The sequence below is a fragment of the Pseudophryne corroboree genome, chromosome 8 (genome assembly GCF_028390025.1).
Source record: "Pseudophryne corroboree isolate aPseCor3 chromosome 8, aPseCor3.hap2, whole genome shotgun sequence".
Lineage (NCBI taxonomy): Eukaryota > Metazoa > Chordata > Amphibia > Anura > Myobatrachidae > Pseudophryne > Pseudophryne corroboree.
The window spans coordinates 299741885-299761233 of NC_086451.1; the positions used below are offsets into that span (position 1 = coordinate 299741885).

General features: G+C 44.5%; 1 protein-coding gene across 4 annotated transcripts in view; it reads left to right on the forward strand.

Moving 5' to 3' along the window:
* SEPTIN6 (septin 6) overlaps positions 1-19349 on the forward strand; it is a 153115-nt gene that overhangs the window by 26672 nt on the left and 107094 nt on the right. For all 4 annotated transcript variants that reach the window (XM_063937339.1, XM_063937337.1, XM_063937340.1 and 1 more), the window contains exon 2: positions 6703-6817. In XM_063937339.1, the coding sequence (XP_063793409.1) occupies positions 6703-6817 (115 nt within the window). The remainder of the gene's footprint in view (positions 1-6702; positions 6818-19349) is intronic.

Genomic DNA, 19349 nt, shown 5'->3' on the forward strand with positions numbered 1-19349 from the left:
CTGGGTCCGTAAAACTAGTGTGTGTGTGTGTGTGTGTGTGTGTGTATGTATGTGTGTATGTATATATATATATATATATATCTGTATCTATATCTAAAACATATATATATATATATATATATATATATATATATATATATATATATATGCATATATCTACACACACATATATATATATATATATATATATATATATATATATATATATATATATATATATATATATATATATATATATATATATATATATATATATATATATATATATGTATATACATATACACGGGTGGTCTTCAGTATGCCGTCGGGCTCCCGGCGACCAGCATACCGGCGCCGGGAGCCTGACCGCCGGCATACTGACACTTATTCTCCCTCGTGGGGGTCCACGACCCCCCTGGAGGGAGAATAGAATAGTGTGGCGCGCGCAGCGAGCCCGCAAGGGGCTCATTTGCGCTCGCCACACTGTTGGTAAGCTGGCGGCCGGCCTCCCGGCGCCGGTATGCTGGTCGCCGGGAGGCCGGCCGCCGGGAGATCGTAGTGAACCCATATACACATATACATAGCATATTAAACATGCATACATATATATATATATATATATATATATATATATATATATATATATATATATATATATATATATATATATATATATGTGTGTGTGTGTTTATATGTATGTATGTATATACATGTGTATATATGTAGGCACATGGATATATATGTACTATAATTAAAATAAAGTAAACTTTTATTGCACTTGCAAGTGCCACCAGGAAGACAGCAGGCTGCAGAGGACGCTAGACAGTCATTAATAATACTCATGCAGCTAAATGAGGGGGGTTTCTGGTACTCGGAAACCCCCCCTGGGTGCGCCACTGCGCCCTGCGACAAGCAGCCAGAGTAAGCTGTGGCTTACTCAGCTGGCCGTCTGCGAGAAACGATGGTCACGATGTTGATCCCAGGCTGCTAACTCGGTTGCAGCGCTGGGATCGCAAGTGCAGTAAGAAGGTGTCTGACACCTCCATCTGCATTTGCATTTTCAGTGGAAGTATTTGCAAAGCTTGTGTGATTCTTGCAAATCAGTCTACTGCTGAATCGGGCCCTAAATCGTCACGTTGCCATAAGGTGGATCTGCATAGGAAATATTAATGACTAAGATAGCTGCTTCTTCCTATTCATAAATAAACTTACATTAAGGTGCAATGCTTAATTGTTTGCCTATAACGTCATGCTTTCCTTTACTCGCTCCACCTGCTGTCAGTATGTATACTAGAATAGCATCTTTCTTTAAGGTGTGACACCCTATAAGGAAAGAGAATATACTAGTTCCCCCTTGTTCAGTACTGTGGTTTAACAGAGACCCAAGTGAGTAAAATGCAATGTTACCCTGATCAATTTACAGTTTTAACAGAATAAACTTTTTATTTTAGTATGCTTGTCATCTGTACCTTATTAACATGGTGCTCTAATTGCATTATAAACAGTTTGCTGGCAATAACTACTGTAATTGTTTATAGCTAACCGCTTTGAGTGCTACGTGGCTTTCCAGTGAAGTGCCGCTGTTCTTTGTTGCAGATGTGTCATACTCCTAGCTCTCGGACACACATAAATATTTTGTACAATAACGTTCTGTCATCACCATGGTGAGTTTCTGTAGCCACTTCCAACTTCTAAGGCTCACAGTCCCGATGTTTCATCTATATCCTCATGGATAGGAAGACAAAAATAAGTGCGGATTGTACTGTGAATATTTTAGTATTATTACAAAGCAAATCTAATGCAGTATTTAAGACTTCTAATGCTCTAGCTCTGCAATTGAACGTCTTTGGGGGCTATTTACCAAGGATTTGGCCACAATAATAATTCCAAAACAGCAGTTTCCGCTTTTTTTTTTTTTTTTTTTTTTTTTTAAACTTAAGTGTTAATCTTATTTTGAAGGGTGGGATGTAATAAAGTCCAAATTTGCAACCGTGCGGGATGCCGGCCGTACTCCTAATTTTTTTTTTTTTTTTTAAAAGGGGCAAGCTTGTACAAAGTTAAATGCTCCTTTTTAAAAAAAAAACAAAAAAAAAACGGCATCCCGCACAGTTACTGAACTCTGACTTCATTACACCCCGTCCAAGTCTGTGATACAGGAGATATCACATCAACAAAAGACTGCTACGGTAGCATATGGAATGCCAAATAACTTGTTTGCTGGGACTAATCAGTCAGTGTTCAAAAGGGCTATCTTGTCTGAACCGCTATAATAAATAGGGATGAAAAACTATTGTAATGATATTTCTTATCGTCACAAATTGTGGCAAGAGATCAGTGGCGGCTTCAGAGGTGAGGATGCAGCGAAGTCCAAAATTCAAATAGGTCAGCAGGTGTGGCTGACCTATTTGAATTTTGGACTGCGCTGCTACCACCCCAAACGCTGCCAACTTCGCCAGCCCGGACTCACTGGCAGTTGGTGTGTCTCTCCTATTTGAATTTTGGACTACCCCACCTCTAGAGCCACCACTGCAAGTGATATATATTGGGGTCATTTTCGATTAATGATACATATATTCTTTAGAGGTCTTCTATGTAGCATACACCTGAAGGCATCTCTATCTGTGCAATATACTTAATCCATTTTATTTAATCTATTCATCTTGTTTAAAGGGAGTTGAATATTTAGCGTCTGTACTGTTTTTAAGGTATCTGCTGTTTTGTGTTTATTTTTATGTAGATAGTGGGAGGGAGAGAGCAAATTTTTGCATATCTGTAGCCATTATACACTTAAGGTGGCCACTCCAGATGAATTGATGATATTGTGGGTGATTCAGTTGTGTGCGGCGCCCCCTGAAGGGCATCTATACGAATAGATGCCTATCGGAGCAATTTGTTGTTGCTCCGTTCTGGTGCCCATTAGTATTGATGCACCCAAAAGCACCGGGTTTAGGCTCGAAAAATGGCTGAAATAGTGGTTGGGGCACCCAAACCACAGATTTTGCGCACACGTCGTCTTGCACTTCAGGGGGCTGCAAGAATAAATGTGCCTCCCGCAGCTAAAGGGCACTCGAACGTGAGCACCACAAACAATTGATTCACCCCATTGACTGAAAAGTAGTGCCTAAGATGAAAGGAAGATGTGGAAACTATGATGGGAACAGTGAGTCAAACTAAGAAATGCAAATGCTTCTGTGAAATAAGTAGCGGTGTTCAGTCTAGTGTCTAGGGCCTCATGATTTTGTAAAAGGTGCCCATGGCCAATCATAAGTAAAAATAGGGATCCAGGCCTAGAGCCTTAGCTTGTGTGGATTGTTGGGAAAGATGTGTGCTGACTCTTTTCTCAGTGCTATGAGACATCCTGCCACCATAGTGATGCATGATGTCTTAGCGCTGCAGTGTATGAACAAAAAGAATAACTGGGATGGTGTTCCAATAACGCACCCCTGCGGAGATCTTTGTTCTTCATTATTGCATCAGCATAGTGTCGATGTGATGCATTATGGCTCCTGGATGGCCATAATGTGCATGAGTGAGATTTCGAAAAAATGCAAGATGGTGCATGTGTAAACCCTTCGGCAAGAGCTGATAAATAAAATATGCGGAAAACTGTATGCCCACAGAATAACTGATCACCCAGAAAACCTCAGGTTACCACTAAAAGACATAAGAAATAAGACTTAATTTCAGACAGGTGTAGAATCCTTTACACGGAATCCATCCATTTCACACAATAATATTTTGTTCAGGTGTTGCTTTCAGACTTTGGCTGAAGTATACTTTCAGATACGGCTTATGAGAATTTGGAGAATTGCTGACAAATTTAGTATTTCTCTCATTATAGATCTTATAGTAGAAAGTAATAATAAAAAAAACCAAAGGGGTTAGTGGGAAAAGGAGCTCATTTTGCTTTTTGTGTGGAGTGGGAAAACCATCCTCTTTTTTCTCTCTCGCTCTCTTTTCTCTCGCTCTCTTTTCTCCCGCTCTCTTCTCTCTCTCTCTCTCTCTCTCTCTCTTCTCTCTCTCTCTCTCTCTCTCTCTCTCTCTCTCTCTCTCTCTCTCTCTCTCTCTCTCTCTCTCTCTCTCTCTCTCTCTCTCTCTCTCTCTTCTCTCTCTCTCTCTCTCTCTCTCTTCTCTCTCTTCTCTCTCTCTCTCTTCTCTCTCTCTCTTTCTCTCCTCTCTCTCTCTTTTCTCTCTCCTCTCTCTCTCTTCTCTCTCTCTCTCTCTCTCTCTCTCTCTCTCTCTCTCTCTCTCTCTCTCTCTCTCTCTTCTCTCTCTCTCTCTCTCTCTCTCTCTCTCTCTCTCTCTCTCTCTCTCTCTCTCTCTCTTCTCTCTCTCTCTCTCTCTCTCTCTTCTCTCTCTTCTCTCTCTCTCTCTTCTCTCTCTCTCTTTCTCTCCTCTCTCTCTCTTTTCTCTCTCCTCTCTCTCTCTTTTCTCTCTCCTCTCTCTCTCTTTTCTCTCTCTCTCTTCTCTCTTTTCTCTCTCTCTTCTCTCTCTTCTCTCTCTTCTCTCTCTTCTCTCTCCTCTCTCTTTTTCTCTCTCTTTTTCTCTCTCTTTTCTCTCTCTCTCTCTCTCTCTTCTCTCTCTCTCTTTTTTCTCTCTCTCTCTCTCTCTCTCTCTCTCTCTCTCTCTCTCTCTCTCTCTCTCTCTCTCTCTCTCTCTCTCTCTGAAGTGACTTGTGGCATGGCACTGGATACTCATAGGGATTGTGGTGCTTTGCCTTTTGGGAAAAAGTTTTGCTATATTATAGCATGATTGGTCATTTCTTTCTTCCCATTTCTGTGTGGAAGCAAAAGCCTGAAAGCAATACCTGAAGAAATGTTATGGTGACCTCACAGGCCCCTGGAATCTGCACTGTTTCCCCTCACTTCCCACCCCCACCACACCCCTTGGCTGCTGCATTCACAGCACTTCTCCCTTGTCCACAGGAAGTTATTTACCCTATAATATTGTTGGTTTTAGCCTGTCCCTTCTATTTTATTTTATTATGTCACCTTTATGTCTACGGTGTGTTGTGTTCTTGTAAACCTTTTTCTATATCTGTGTGATACCTACTGTATATTGTATTCTCCCTGTAACCCCCATATACAGGGTGGTATCCGGTTGATAGATCTACAGTAAAAATATAGTCAAAAGGTCGACCCCAAATGGCTGACTGCGTCAAAAGGTCGGCAGAGTCGGAAGATACAGTTCTTAAGGTCGACAGGTTCAAAAGATCGACATGACATCAGTTGACACAAGTTTTTTTTTTTTCTTCTCCATTTTTTCTATTTCTTTTCAACTTTTTGTTATTACTTACCATTCATGTGGACTATGATTGGGAATAACCTCTGCCACTAATTTGGCTCGTATATGATGAAACCTATAAAATGACCCCAAAAGCTTGCGTCGACTAAGTTCATAGCGACCTTTTGCATGTCAACCTATTGACTGTCTTTCTACTGTAGCTCTATTGAACCCATACAGGGTATATCATACTACTAGACACATCTGTTTTCCCATAAATGCCTTGGGTCTTGTATGTCTTAAACTTTTGTAGTGCACCCAGCATGACTGCCTCACCTGGTGTGCTTGTGGATGGGATAAAAAAATAATTTGACCAAACGGTTACGTTTATTTATTAACAGGTTCTTATATAGCGCAGCATATTCCATTGCGCTTTACAGTTGGAAACAACAGTGATAAAACAAAACTGGGTACGAACAGTTATTCAAACGGGTAGCAAGGGACCCTACTCCTAGCGTAAAGACACTGCAACAACCCATTTTGTGTCCTCTCTGCTAGGCGTGACCTATTCCACCCAGGGTAATCCTATGTAGTGCGCCCAAGATGTTTGCTTCGTCTAGGTGGAATATATAACCCGTGGACGTTGTATCCAAAGGGCGGGATGTACTAACTAAATACGCTGCCCATCACACCAATACAAATTGCATATGCACTAACATATGCGATTGGTATTGGCTTTGCGATCTCCACTGGGCCCTGGACTTCTAAATAAGACTCCTGCGGTTTTTGCATAATATTGCACACAGAGGTCCACCTCTGAATCAGGGCCTTCATTAGTACCTTAGTAATTTATAAAACAGTCTGTGTACAAGCATGGATATAGTTAAAACCTGGACTGTTAGGGTTACTTGAGGACTGAGTTTGGGAACCTCTGCTATATTCTGATTCAGTTACTGTACCCCTACTGCTAGAGCGAGGCCTCGTAACCAGGTGAAGTGTCACACTAATTATTTCCAGGAAAAATCTGTTTATAAATGTAAATGTTACAGAAGAGTAGCCCTCATCTATACCTCCCTCTGTGTAATGTGAGTAGGATATGTTGTTGCTTCTAGTGTATGTACAGTGTGTTATTACTGCTGCACATCCTGTGTTGGAGTTGAAGAGTGTATTGTCTTACACCTCCCGGACATTGATGTGTGCTGCAGCTTTACTAAGCCTGTGTCTGTGACGGCTCATGTCACACGCACAATGAGCACCTGCTTTGCATGCAGCGTGAAGCACCTATGTGCAGATCCTTTGCCTGACCTGAATAACTAAACATCCTGTTCAATCCAGCGTCTAATTGCTAGCGTCCAAGGACTGTGTGGTTACCCATGCTGTGCTCAGTAGTGTCAGGATCCTATCATTGCTGCTGTGATGTTTATCTATTACACTGCTTTGTGCAACACACGTGTCAAATAATGCATGGGATATAACGCCAATGTTTATTTTGTGTTTAAGGGCGAAGGGTGCCGCAGTCTTCCTCTCTCTGGACATGTGGGATTTGACAGCCTGCCGGACCAGCTGGTTACCAAATCAGTAAATCATGGCTTTAGTTTTAATATACTCTGTGTGGGTGAGTATTTAGAGATATGCTGACTTTTATTAGGAGAGGCAGACATCCAATAGCCCGTGTATGAATAGCATAGGAGTAGCAGGATTTCTGTAACTGTGCTGAAAATGAGACCATTCAATGGCCGGATATAGATGAATAGTGCATTGTGTGTATGACTTGTTTACAGCCAGCTGCACAGTACATTGTGACAAGTCGACCCCAAGCTTCATGTTATAATAGCAGTTGTTGATCATTATAGCCGGGGCTGACCTTTTGTTAGTATCAGAAAAAAAATAATCTTATTTGTATACATTGACAGTCTACTTACCATATCAAACTAATACCCTAAGTATGGGTATACTCCAGGACGATATTGTCCCCATGGCCCCGATTTCGATGTGTCGTGCAAGCGATTGGATGGGAATCGTTGCAGAAATGTACCTTTTCTGCTAACTATTCTGAACCGTGCGCGTACCCGCCGCTCGCCCGTCAGATCGGAGATCTTGACTGCTGCAGTTAAGATCACCCGTTCCGATGCACGGTGAATACATGTCACCGTGCATCGAATCGGTATAGGGGCTTCCCGTGCGCATCGGGAAGCAGGGAGCTGGCGGGGGGATCGGACCACGATCAGCTAGTGATCGTGGTCTGAGCTGCATCGCGCTGGTGTGTAGGCACCCTTACAGACTGGCCTTCTTGACCACTAATCATTGGTGCTTGTATTCTGTATCTCTGCACTTGGTAGATTTAGGGCTTATAAAAGCTTGGAGAGAGAGAAAGTGGAGAGAAATAAAGTACCAACCCATCAGCCAGTTTTACAGGCTGTGGGGCAGAGCTACTAAGCCTTGGAAAGTGAAAAAGTGGAGAGAGGTAAAGTACCAGTCAATCCCCCTAACTGCCATGTTACAGGCTGTGTTTGAAAAATGACAGTTATGTGCTGATTGGTTGGTAGTTTATCTCCACTCTGGCACTCTCCAAGGCTTAGTATATCTTTCCCTGTGTTTGCAAAAATGGCAGTTAGGCCAGGTACACACCTGTATGACCGGCAATTGTGTGATGGTCGGGTCGTTTTCTCTATGGCTTGAACCATAGCAGATTGCCGCACACATTACACAATGTAATGAATAACTTAACAATATCTTGTTCTGTCCTACAGTACACTGCACTGGGTCGCACATAAAATCTTCTTATTTGCTGTGCACTACTGCCATCCAGAAGATGTTGCATGTGACCTGTGGGAGCGCGCAATTGGGCATACACATTAGACTATATGAACGATTTACCATTCCGATATGGCAGATCATGCCAGTATTGCTCTGTGTACCCGGCCATAGGAACTGATTGTTGCTACTTTATCTCTCTCCAAGCTTTGATTAATCTAGCCCAGAATGCTCTGCATATTACTATATAGTACTATTATAGATACAGTGGTGCTTGAAAGTTTGTGAACCCTGCAGAATTTTCTGCTGAAATTTGGCCTAAAACGACATCAGATTTTCGTGCAAGTCCTAAGAGGAGACAGAGAACCAAATTAAAAAATGATACAAAAAAAAAAAAAGATAAAAATAGACGTCCTCATTTTTTTTATTGAGGAAAATGATCCAGTATCACAGGGGGAATGTAATAGGGTGTGAGAATCAGAAAGTGAGATATTGTGTGACAGTTCTCTTGTTTTTTTAAAAATTGCAATCATTTACATCGCAAAATTGCTCACTTTATGTTTCTCCCCCCCCACACACACACACACACACACACACACACACACACACACACACACACACACACACACACAAACATCCGTAAGTGGCATCTGTGAAGGACATTTATATAACTGCAACATGGTTAACTAAAAGATATTACTGCGACATATAAATCAATAAGATGGTTGCTTCCATTTTCCAGGGTGTTGCTATACTACACATTTTTTATTTGTTTTTATTTTCTACACCTTAATCTGCACACACATTTCCAAAAATCTTCTTTTATGTTTATATATACAATTTAATCATTAATTAATAGGTGAGCTTTGACATCTTTACTCTTTCATTGTAGCTACTAGGATTGAGGCCTGTTTATTGAATAACATTTAAGTAGGAAGTGGTTCTGACAGCCGTCCACACTTGCATGCATACTGAAGTACAGACGCTGTCTTTGTGGAACATTAAACCACAAGTGGAACGTCAAGCATAGGTTCTAATTCACCTAAGAATATTTCTGTTCATGTTCGTTTTAACTCTTCTGTCTCAAAGATGCTTTGTACAAGGAGCTGTGTTTTTAAGTTAGGTGATTTATTCTCTGTGACAGATGTGGGTCACTTCCAAAATGAGTTGCGTGACAAAAAGGGCAAGGGTTTTTAGCCATATTACACCAAATATTACACCTTTTCTAAACCTTTTTCAAATAGTTGTTTCCTGTGTAGCCATTTTTTATGTGTGCATTTCCACAGACCTGTACCATTTAAGTTTTGAGCTGGATTTAATTCCAATTAGTAGTACTTTTATAAATTTCCCTCTATAGAGCCAAGCTCCCCTCCTTGCCATGGTACTTCTCTAACGTTACCTTCCATTAGTTTCTGGTCCATTTCATTTAATGGCACTGTCAGACTTGGATGACTCATCCGGCTGCCTCTGTCAGGCAGCACTAATAGATCCATTTAGTAGGTAATATAGTAACTGAACATTTATTGTACAGTGGGAATTCTAGTGCTGTGAAGAAGGGATACATTTTGAGACATTACGTGGCCCTGTAGAGAAGGCACCTGGTTAAACTACATAAAGATTTTTTTTTCTTTTTTTTTTCTTTTCTCTAACGTCCTAGTGGATGCTGGGTACTCCGTAAGGACCATGGGATAGACGGGCTCCGCAGGAGACATGGGCATTTTAAGAAAGTGCTGCCCTGGGCAGCATTTGGGACCTCTTTTGGCAAAGTTAAGCATATATACAGCTGGGCACTGTATATATGTATGAGCCCCCGCCAAAAAATTGCATATTTAAGCGGGATAGAAGCCCGCCGCCGAGGGGGCGGGGCTTCTTCCTCAGCACTCACCAGCGCCATTTTTTCACCACAGCTCCGCTGAGAGGAAGCTCCCCAGGCTCTCCCCTGCAGATACACGGTAGAAGAGGGTAAAAAGAGAGGGGGGGCACATAATTAGGCGCAAAAAGCAATATAAACAGCAGCTACTGGGTTAACATTAAGTTACTGTGTTATTCCTGGGTTTATAGCACTGGGGTGTGTGCTGGCATACTCTCTCTCTCTGTCTCTCCAAGGGGCCTTGTGGGGAAATTGTCTTCAGAGAGGGCATTCCCTGTGTGTGTGGTGTGTCGGTACGCTTGTGTCGACATGTCTGATGAGGAAGGCTATGTGGAAGCAGAGCGGGAGCAAATTAATGTGGTGTCTCCGCCGATGGCGCCGACACCTGATTGGATGGATATGTGGAAGGTTTTAAATGATAATGTTAATTCCTTGCATAAAAAGTTAGAAATAGCTGAAGCCTCGGGACAGTCAGGGTCCCAACCCGTGCCTGATCCTATGTCACAGAGGCCGTCAGGGTCTCAGAAGCGCCCACTATCCCAAACTGTTGACACAGATACCGACATGGATTCTGACTCCAGTGTCGATTACGATGATGCAAAGTTACAACCAAAATTGGCCAAATCCATCCGTTATATGATTATAGCAATTAAGGATGTGTTGCACATCACAGAGGAAACCCCAGTCCCTGACAAGAGGGTGCATATGTATGGGGAAAAGAAGCCGGAGGTAACCTTTCCCCCCTCACACGAGCTAAATGAGTTATGTGAAAAGGCTTAGGAATCTCCAGATAAAAAACTGCAGATTTCCAAAAGGATTCTTATGGCGTATCCTTTCCCGCCAACGGACCGGTTACGCTGGGAATCCTCCCCTAGGGTGGACAAAGCTTTAACACGCTTATCCAAGAAGGTAGCCCTGCCGTCACAGGATACGGCTACCCTCAAAGATGCTGCGGATCGCAAACAGGAGGTTACCCTGAAGTCCATTTATACACATTCAGGTACCTTACTGAGGCCGGCAATCGCGTCGGCCTGGGTGTGTAGTGCTGTAGCAGCATGGACGGATACCTTATCTGAGGAAATTGATACCTTAGACAAGGATACTGTATTGTTGACCCTGGGTCATATTAAAGACGCTTTCCTATATATGAGAGATGCTCAAAGAGACATTAGTCTACTGGGTTCTAGAATAAATGCTATGTCGATTTCTGCCAGAAGGGTCCTGTGGACTCGGCAATGGACAGGTGATGCCGACTCAAAAAGGCATATGGAGGTTTTACCTTACAAGGGTGAGGAATTGTTTGGGGAGGGTCTCTCTGACCTGGTCTCCACAGCTACAGCTGGAAAGTCAAATTTTTTGCCTTTTATTCCCTCACAGCCTAAGAGAGCACCGTATTATCAAATGCAGTCCTTTCGATTCAAAGAAACAAGAAAGTCCGAGGTGCGTCCTTTCTTGCCAGAGGCAGGGGCAGAGGTAAGAAGCTGCACAACACAGCTAGTTCCCAGGAACAGAAGTCCTCCCCGGCCTCTACAAAATCCACCGCATGACGCTGGGGCTTTACAGGCGGAGCTAGGCCCGGTGGGGGCACGTCTTCGATATTTCAGCCACAAGTGGGTTCACTCCCAGGTGGATCCCTGGGCGATAGAAATTGTGTCTCAGGGATACAAGCTGGAATTCGAAGAGATGCCCCCTCACCGATACCTCAAATCGGCCCTACCAGCTTCCCCCCACGAAAGGGAAATAGTGTTAACTGCAATTCACAAATTGTATCTTCAACAGGTGGTGGTCAAGGTTCCCCTCCTTCAACAGGGAAGGGGTTATTATTCGACCATGTTTGTAGTCCTGAAACCGGACGGTTCGGTCACACCCATATTGAATTCCTGAACATATACCTGAAAAGGTTCAAGTTCAAGATGGAATCGCTGAGAGCGGTCATCGCAAGCCTGGAAGGGGGGGATTTTATGGTGTCTTTGGACATAAAGGATGCATACCTTCATGTCCCCATTTATCCACCTCATCAGGCGTACCTCAGATTTGTGGTACAGGATTGTCATTACCAATTTCAGACGTTGCCGTTTGGTCTCTCCACGGCACCGAGAATATTTACCACGGTAATGGCGGGAATAATGGTACTCCTGCGGAAGCAAGGGGTCACCATTATCCCGTACTTGGACGATCTCCTCATAAAAGCGAGATCAAGAGAGCAGTTGCTGAACAGCGTCGCACTTTCTCTGGAAGTGTTACGGCAACACGGCTGGATTCTGAATATTCCAAAGTCGCAGTTGGTTCCTACGACTCATCTGCCTTTCCTGGGCATGATTCTAGACACAGGCCAGAAAAGGGTTTATCTCCCGATAGAGAAAGCTCAGGAACTCATGACACTGGTCTGGAACCTATTAATACCAAAACAGGTGTCAGTACATCACTGCACTCGAGTCCTGGGAAAGATGGTGGCATCATACGAGGCCATTCCCTTCGGCAAGTTCCATGCAAGGACCTTTCAATGGGACTTACTGGACAAGTGGTCCGGATCACATCTTCAGATGCATCAGTTAATCACCCTATCCCCCAGTGCCAGGGTGTCACTCCTGTGGTGGCTGCGGAGCGCTCACCTTCTCGAGGGCCGCAGATTCGGCATTCAGGACTGGGTCCTGGTGACCACGGACGCAAGCCTCCGAGGTTGGGGGTCAGTCGCACAGGGAAGAAATTTCCAAGGTCTCTGGTCAAGTCAAGAGACTTGCCTTCACATCAACATCCTGGAACTAAGGGCCATATACAACGCCCTACGTCAAGCGGAGACCCTGCTTCGCGACCAACCGGTTCTGATTCAGTCAGACAACATCACCGCAGTGGCTCATGTAAACCGACAAGGCGGCACAAGGAGCAGGGTGGCGATGGCGCAAGCCACCAGAATTCTTCGCTGGGCGGAGAATCACGTAAGCGCACTGTCAGCAGTGTTCATCCCGGGAGTGGACAACTGGGAAGCAGACTTCCTCAGCAGACACGACCTCCACCCGGGAGAGTGGGGACTTCATCAGGAAGTCTTCGCACAGATTACAAGTCGGTGGGAACTGCCAAAGGTGGACATGATGGCATCCCGCCTCAACAAAAAGCTACAGAGGTATTGCGCCAGGTCAAGAGACCCTCAGGCGATAGCTGTGGACGCCCTGGTGACACCGTGGGTGTTCCAGTCGGTCTATGTATTTCCTCCTCTTTCTCTCATACCCAAGGTGCTGAGGATAATAAGAAAAAGAGGAGTGAGAACAATCCTCATTGTTCCAGATTGGCCACGAAGGACTTGGTATCCAGATCTGCAAGAAATGCTCACAGAGGAGCCGTAGCCTCTTCCTCTAAGACAGGACTTGTTGAAACAGGGGCCCTATCTGTTCCAAGACTTACCGCGGCTGCGTTTGACGGCTTGGCGGTTGAACGCAGGATCCTAGCAGAGAAAGGCATTCCGGATGAGGTCATTCCTACGCTGATAAAGGCTAGGAAGGACGTGACAGCTCAACATTATCACCGTATATGGCGAAAAATATGTTGCTTGGTGTGAGGCAGGAATGCTCCTACGGAGGAATTCCAGCTGGGCCGTTTCCTTCACTTCCTACAGTCCGGAGTGAATTTGGGCCTAAAATTGGGTTCCATTAAGGTCCAGATTTCGGCCCTATCCATTTTCTTTCAAAAGGAGTTGGCTTCTCTACCTGAAGTTCAGACGTTTGTAAAGGGAGTGCTACATATTCAGCCTCCTTTTGTGCCTCCAGTGGCACCTTGGGATCTTAACGTGGTGTTAAGTTTCCTGAAATCCCACTGGTTTGAACCACTTAAAATGGTGGAGTTGAAATATCTCACGTGGAAGGTGGTCATGCTATTAGCCTTGGCTTCGGCTAGGCGTGTGTCAGAGTTGGCGGCTTTGTCACATAAAAGCCACTATCTGGTTTTCCATGTGGATAGAGCAGAATTGCGGACCCGTCCACAATATCTGCCGAAAGTGGTTTCATCTTTTCATATAAACCAACCTATTGTGGTGCCTGTGGTTACTACTGACTTGGAGGATTCCGAGCTGCTTGATGTGGTCAGGGCTTTGAAGGTTTATGTAGCCAGAACGGCTAGGGTCAGGAAAACAGAGTCGTTGTTTATCCTGTATGCATCCAACAAGCTTGGTGCTCCTGCTTCAAAGCAAACTATTGCTCGCTGGATCTGTAACACGATTCAGCAGGCTCATTCTGCGGCTGGATTGCCGCTGCCAAAATCAGTTAAGACCCATTCCACTAGGAAGGTGGGCTCTTCTTGGGCGGCTGCCCGAGGGGTCTCGGCATTACAACTTTGCCGAGCGGCTACTTGGTCAGGTTCAAACACTTTTGCAAAGTTCTACAAGTTTGATACCCTTGCTGAGGAGGACCTCTTGTTTGCTCAATCGGTGCTGCAGAGTCATCCGCACTCTCCCGCCCGTTTGAGAGCTTTGGTATAATCCCCATGGTCCTTACGGAGTCCCCAGCATCCACTAGGACGTTAGAGAAAATAAGATTTTACTTACCGGTAAATCTATTTCTCGTAGTCCGTAGTGGATGCTGGGCGCCCGTCCCAAGTGCGGACTTCTTCTGAAATGCTTGTACGTAGTTATTGCTTCAATAAGGGCTATGTTATGGTTGCATCAGGGTTTGACCTGATGCTCTGTCGTTTGTCATACTGTTAACTGGTTGTTTTCACATGTTATACGGTGTGATTCGTGTGGCTGGTATGAATCTTGTCCTGGATTACCAAAATCCTTTCCTTGTACTGTCAGCTCTTCTGGGCACAGTTTCTCAAGCTGAGGTCTGGAGGAGGGGCATAGAGGGAGGAGTCAAAGCACACCAGAACCTAAATTCTTTCTTAAAGTGCTCATGTCTCCTGCGGAGCCCGTCTATCCCATGGTCCTTACGGAGTCCCCAGTAAAATCTTATTTTTTTCTCTTACATCCTAGAAGATACTGGGGTCCATTTAGTGCCATGGGTTATAGACTGGTCCATTAGGAACCTTGGGCACTTTAAAAAATCAATAGTGTGCGCTGGCTCCTCCTTCTATGCCCCTCCTACCAGACTCAGTTTAGAAAATGTGCCCGGAGGAGCCGGTCACGCTTAGGGAAGCTCCTGAAGAGTTTTCTGCATTTATTTTCTGTTTGTTGTTTTCAGACAGGGCTGGTTGGCACCAGCCTGTCTGCTTCGTGGGACTTAGGGGGACGGGACGGCCCAACCTCCTATAGGGTTAATGGTCCCGTTCCCCGCTGACAGGACACTGAGCTCCTGAGGGAACCATTTGCAAGCCTCACCACGGCGAGCATACATTCCCGCAGCATGCCGCTACCCCTAACAGAGCCAGAAGTTAGAAGAGTGGTGAGTACTATGCCCGCGTCCCGGTTAGCGGGTCGCCGGCTATTATGGCGGCACAAGGGTAGGAGTGCAGCTCTGAGTGCAGGCTGCGTCTCCAGACTCAGATCAGCATTGCTGCACCGCTATGAGGGGCGAGCTGAGCCATTTTTAAACAACTACCCACACTGGCACAGCACTTACAGGGGCTCTGACCCACTGTTAAGCACCAAAATCAGAATACTAAAGCCCTACTAAGGGTACTTAATTTGCGACCCAGCTAAACTTGGCATTAGCTATAAGGGTGCGGTGTGGCTGGCTCCATCATACTCTGAGTCTCCCTAGGGGGCTCTGTGTGGGTTAACTGTGCTTTTAACCTTTCTCCTGTGTGGGTGTGTTCTTTCACATTTTACAATGTCAAAGGAGTGTGTCTCATGCACTGCAGAGTGTTTTTCTTCCTCAAGGGGATCACTACAGTGTACTCAGGATAGTACACATTCTCAGGCTAGTGGGTCTGAACCAGTATGGTTGGATTCATTAAAAGGGATTATCTCCAATATTTCAAATAAATTGTCCCAAAATGAGAAAGAGACACAATACTTAAGACAGTCTGTGGATGACCTGATGAATAGAGATTCAGTGCCCATACCAGCGTCTCGGACCCCTACCATTTGTCCACAAAAGCGTACACTGGCCCAAATCCTGCAGGCTGACACTGATGATGATGTAAGAAAAAAAACACATTTTGTTTCCCCCAGCACCCTGAATGATAGCAGTAACCGGATTTAAAGCCCATACAATATCTTATAATTCAGAGATCTCTGTTACATATATCTGCGCAGACGTATGTGTAAGCCCCCAAGCCGCATCAAGGCCTCTCCCCCATCTCTCTCTCTCTCTCTCTATATATATATATATATATATATATATATATATATATATATATATATATATATATATATATATATATATATATATATATATATATATATATAATAATATAGGGTCCCTAGCGCTAATCTAGGTGCCGGGTGTGGCACCCCAAAAAAATCACCATAAACCAGACAGCCCGGGGCAGCATACCAGTGAAAAAAACTATAAAGGTAATAGATTAATGTTTAAGAAGCCGTAGCTATAGAGAAGGCGATACAAAAATCAGATGTAATTAAAATAAGAAATATTGTGAAAGAAATTAGTATGTGATAAGTGTTAATGTAAGGGTATGCCACACTAAAGCCATCCAGCTCTGCCAATTCAGGGGCACCACATCTCACACCTCCACAACCCCAATCTGGGTCTATGTTTAACCAGCAAGGAGCCACATGATAATGGCTCCCTGCTACAATACATCTAAGCTAAGAGCTACCCACCTTGGAGCAACCCCATAATGCTCCATCTGGCATGTCAGGACCTGCATCTCCTCCTAATGCGAGCTCCTCTCTGCCTCTCACAGCAAGCAAATAAAGTGGTGGATGCTCAATTAGCTTAGTGATATCATTCAGGTGCTTGAAAGGGAGGGGTATTTCTCTGGCTGGGTCCACAGGATTATCCACAGGATAACATTGGGATATTGTCGAGCGACAGCGAAAATGGCACCAACACGGTCACGAGCTTTCTGGCCTCCCAGGATGCATTGGGGCCTCCACTATATAGTCCCGCCCACTGAGTCAGTGAGATCAGTTTTTTGCTTGGTGCGGCAGGAAGCCGCATGTTCACAGGGCTGCTGTGAAAGCAGCCTCAAGTTTTCATTACTTTATTTTTATAGACTTACTGTTTTGGTTTTGAGCGACTTCTCTTAACAGCGTTTTAAACGCATATTAGACAGAGTCGCTCTAACAACTCCCCACCGGGTCGCAACAACGCTTACCTTCGCGGTACAGTGCTGTCTCGACGGGCGTCTGTGTCGGATGTTCTAGCAGGTCCAGCAGACGTTACCAGGCTGTGGCCGGAGCATGGGGAGACAGTGAGTCTATGGAAGCACCGATACTGCTCCCTCAACGTCCAGATCTGTTAATGCAGGGTCCTTGTTGTCACAGTCATCTGGATCGCCTGTCTTTGACGGCGTGGCTGTTGAAACCTCTATCTTAGAGGCTAAAGGATTTTCAAAGCAGGTAATCCAAACCATGCTTAGAGCAAGAAAGCCTTCTTCGGCCCGTGTATATCATAGAATATGGCAAGCCTATATTCATTGGTGTTCTGGAAAAAATTACAATCCGAGATCTTTTAAAGTAGCTAGAATTTTGGATTTCCTGCAGGCAGGATTGGATAAAGGGTTGAAGGTTGCTTCCTTGAGGGTGCAAGTCTCAGCGTTGACTGTATGGTTTCAGCAGAAGATTGCTGACCTACAGGATGTACGTACATTTTTCTAAGGAGTAGTACATATTCAACCTCCATTTGTTCCTCCTGCAGCTCCCTGGGATTTGAATTTAGTTCTTAAATTTCTCCAGGGTCCTTTGTTTGAACCACTTGAGAGAGCGGATCTTAAGTGGTTAACGGTTAAAGTTCTTTTTTTACTGGCAATGGCGTCAGCCAGAAGAGTGTCAGATTTAGGAGCATTATCATGTAAGTCTCCTTTCCTAAGTTTTTTTCCAGACAGAGCAGTTCTCAGAACGAGATCTAGTTATCTTCCAAAGGTGGTGTCAAAGTTTCACCTGAATGAAGAGATTGTAGTCCCAGCTTTTCAGGTATCGGGACTATCTGCGGGAGAAGAGTCACTGGACGTGGTCCGGGCTTTAGAAATCTACATAGATCGTACTAGTGCCATCAGGAAAATAGATTCCCTCTTCATCCTCTACGGATTCCATAGGAGAGGTTGGCCTGCTAGTAAACAGACGCTGGCGAGACGGCTCCGAATGGTAATATCAGAAGCTTATTCTCATGCAGATCTCCCTATTCCGGCTAATGTCTATGCACACTCTACACGTAAGGTAGGTCCTTCTTGGGCAGCACAACAGGGTGCATCAGCAGAACAGATATGTAGGGCAGCCACATGGTCTTCCATAAACACATTCATCAGACATTATGCCTTGGATACTTTTGCCTCTCATGACGCAGACTTCGGGCGAAAGGTCCTCCTGTGCAATCAGTAGCGTCCCCACCACTAAAATGGCTTTGGGAATCCCAATGTTATCCTGTGGATAATCCTGTGGACCCAGCCAGAGAAATAGACGTTATGGTAAGAACTTACCGTTGATAACGTGATTTCTCTTATGTCCACAGGTATCCACAGGGATCCCACCCTGACGCATCTGATTTGAGGATCTAGACAAACACTAAAAACCTCTTCCTTCTTGTATGGAAGGGTGTGCATGTGTGTTCTTATCGCCTGTACAGGTCTCTACCTAATGTTCCTGCCTAAAATCGCTGTGGAAAGAACTGATCTGACTGAGTCAGTGGGCGGGACTATATAGTGGAGGCCCCAATGCATCCTGGGAGGCCAGAAAGCTCGTGACCGTGTTGGTGCCATTTTAGCTGTCGCTCGACAATATCCCAATGTTATCCTGTGGATACCTGTGGACATAAGAGAAATCACGTTATCAACGGTAAGTTCTTACCATAACGTCTATTTCTAAGCAAGAAAAAAAAAACATTGTTTTCCCCAGCACCCTGAATGATAGCAGTAACCAGATTTAAATCCCATACAATATCTTAGAATTCAGAGATCTCGGTTATATATATCTGCGCAGACATATGTGTAAGCCCCCAAGCAGCGTCAAGGCCTTTCTGTATATATATTGGGGGTTCCTAGCGCTATATCTAGTTGCAGGGCGTGGCACCCCAAAAAAATCAGCATAAGACAGACAGCCCAGGGCAGCATACCAGTGAAAAACTATACTGTTAATAGATTAGTGTTTAAGAAGCCGAAGCTATAGCGAAAGTGGTATCACTTTCTCTGTAGCTTCGGCTTCTTAAAAAAGTTTTAGTTTTTTTTTTGTTTCCGTCGACATTGGCAGAGTTCCTATTACGGGGGCAGCAGCATTACAGTGACGCTGCTTGGTACAGACATGTAGTCAGGTGCTGCTTGTTGCTGGAGAGCCTGGATGAGGTGCATCAGGGCTATTAAGGGTGGCCATGGTGGTGCCCCTCAAAAGCCATTTTTACATCTGCCTCCTATGTGCTTTCACATGACTTGATGTTACACATGTTGGCACGGAGGAAGCGCTGAGGAACTGTTCGTTGCA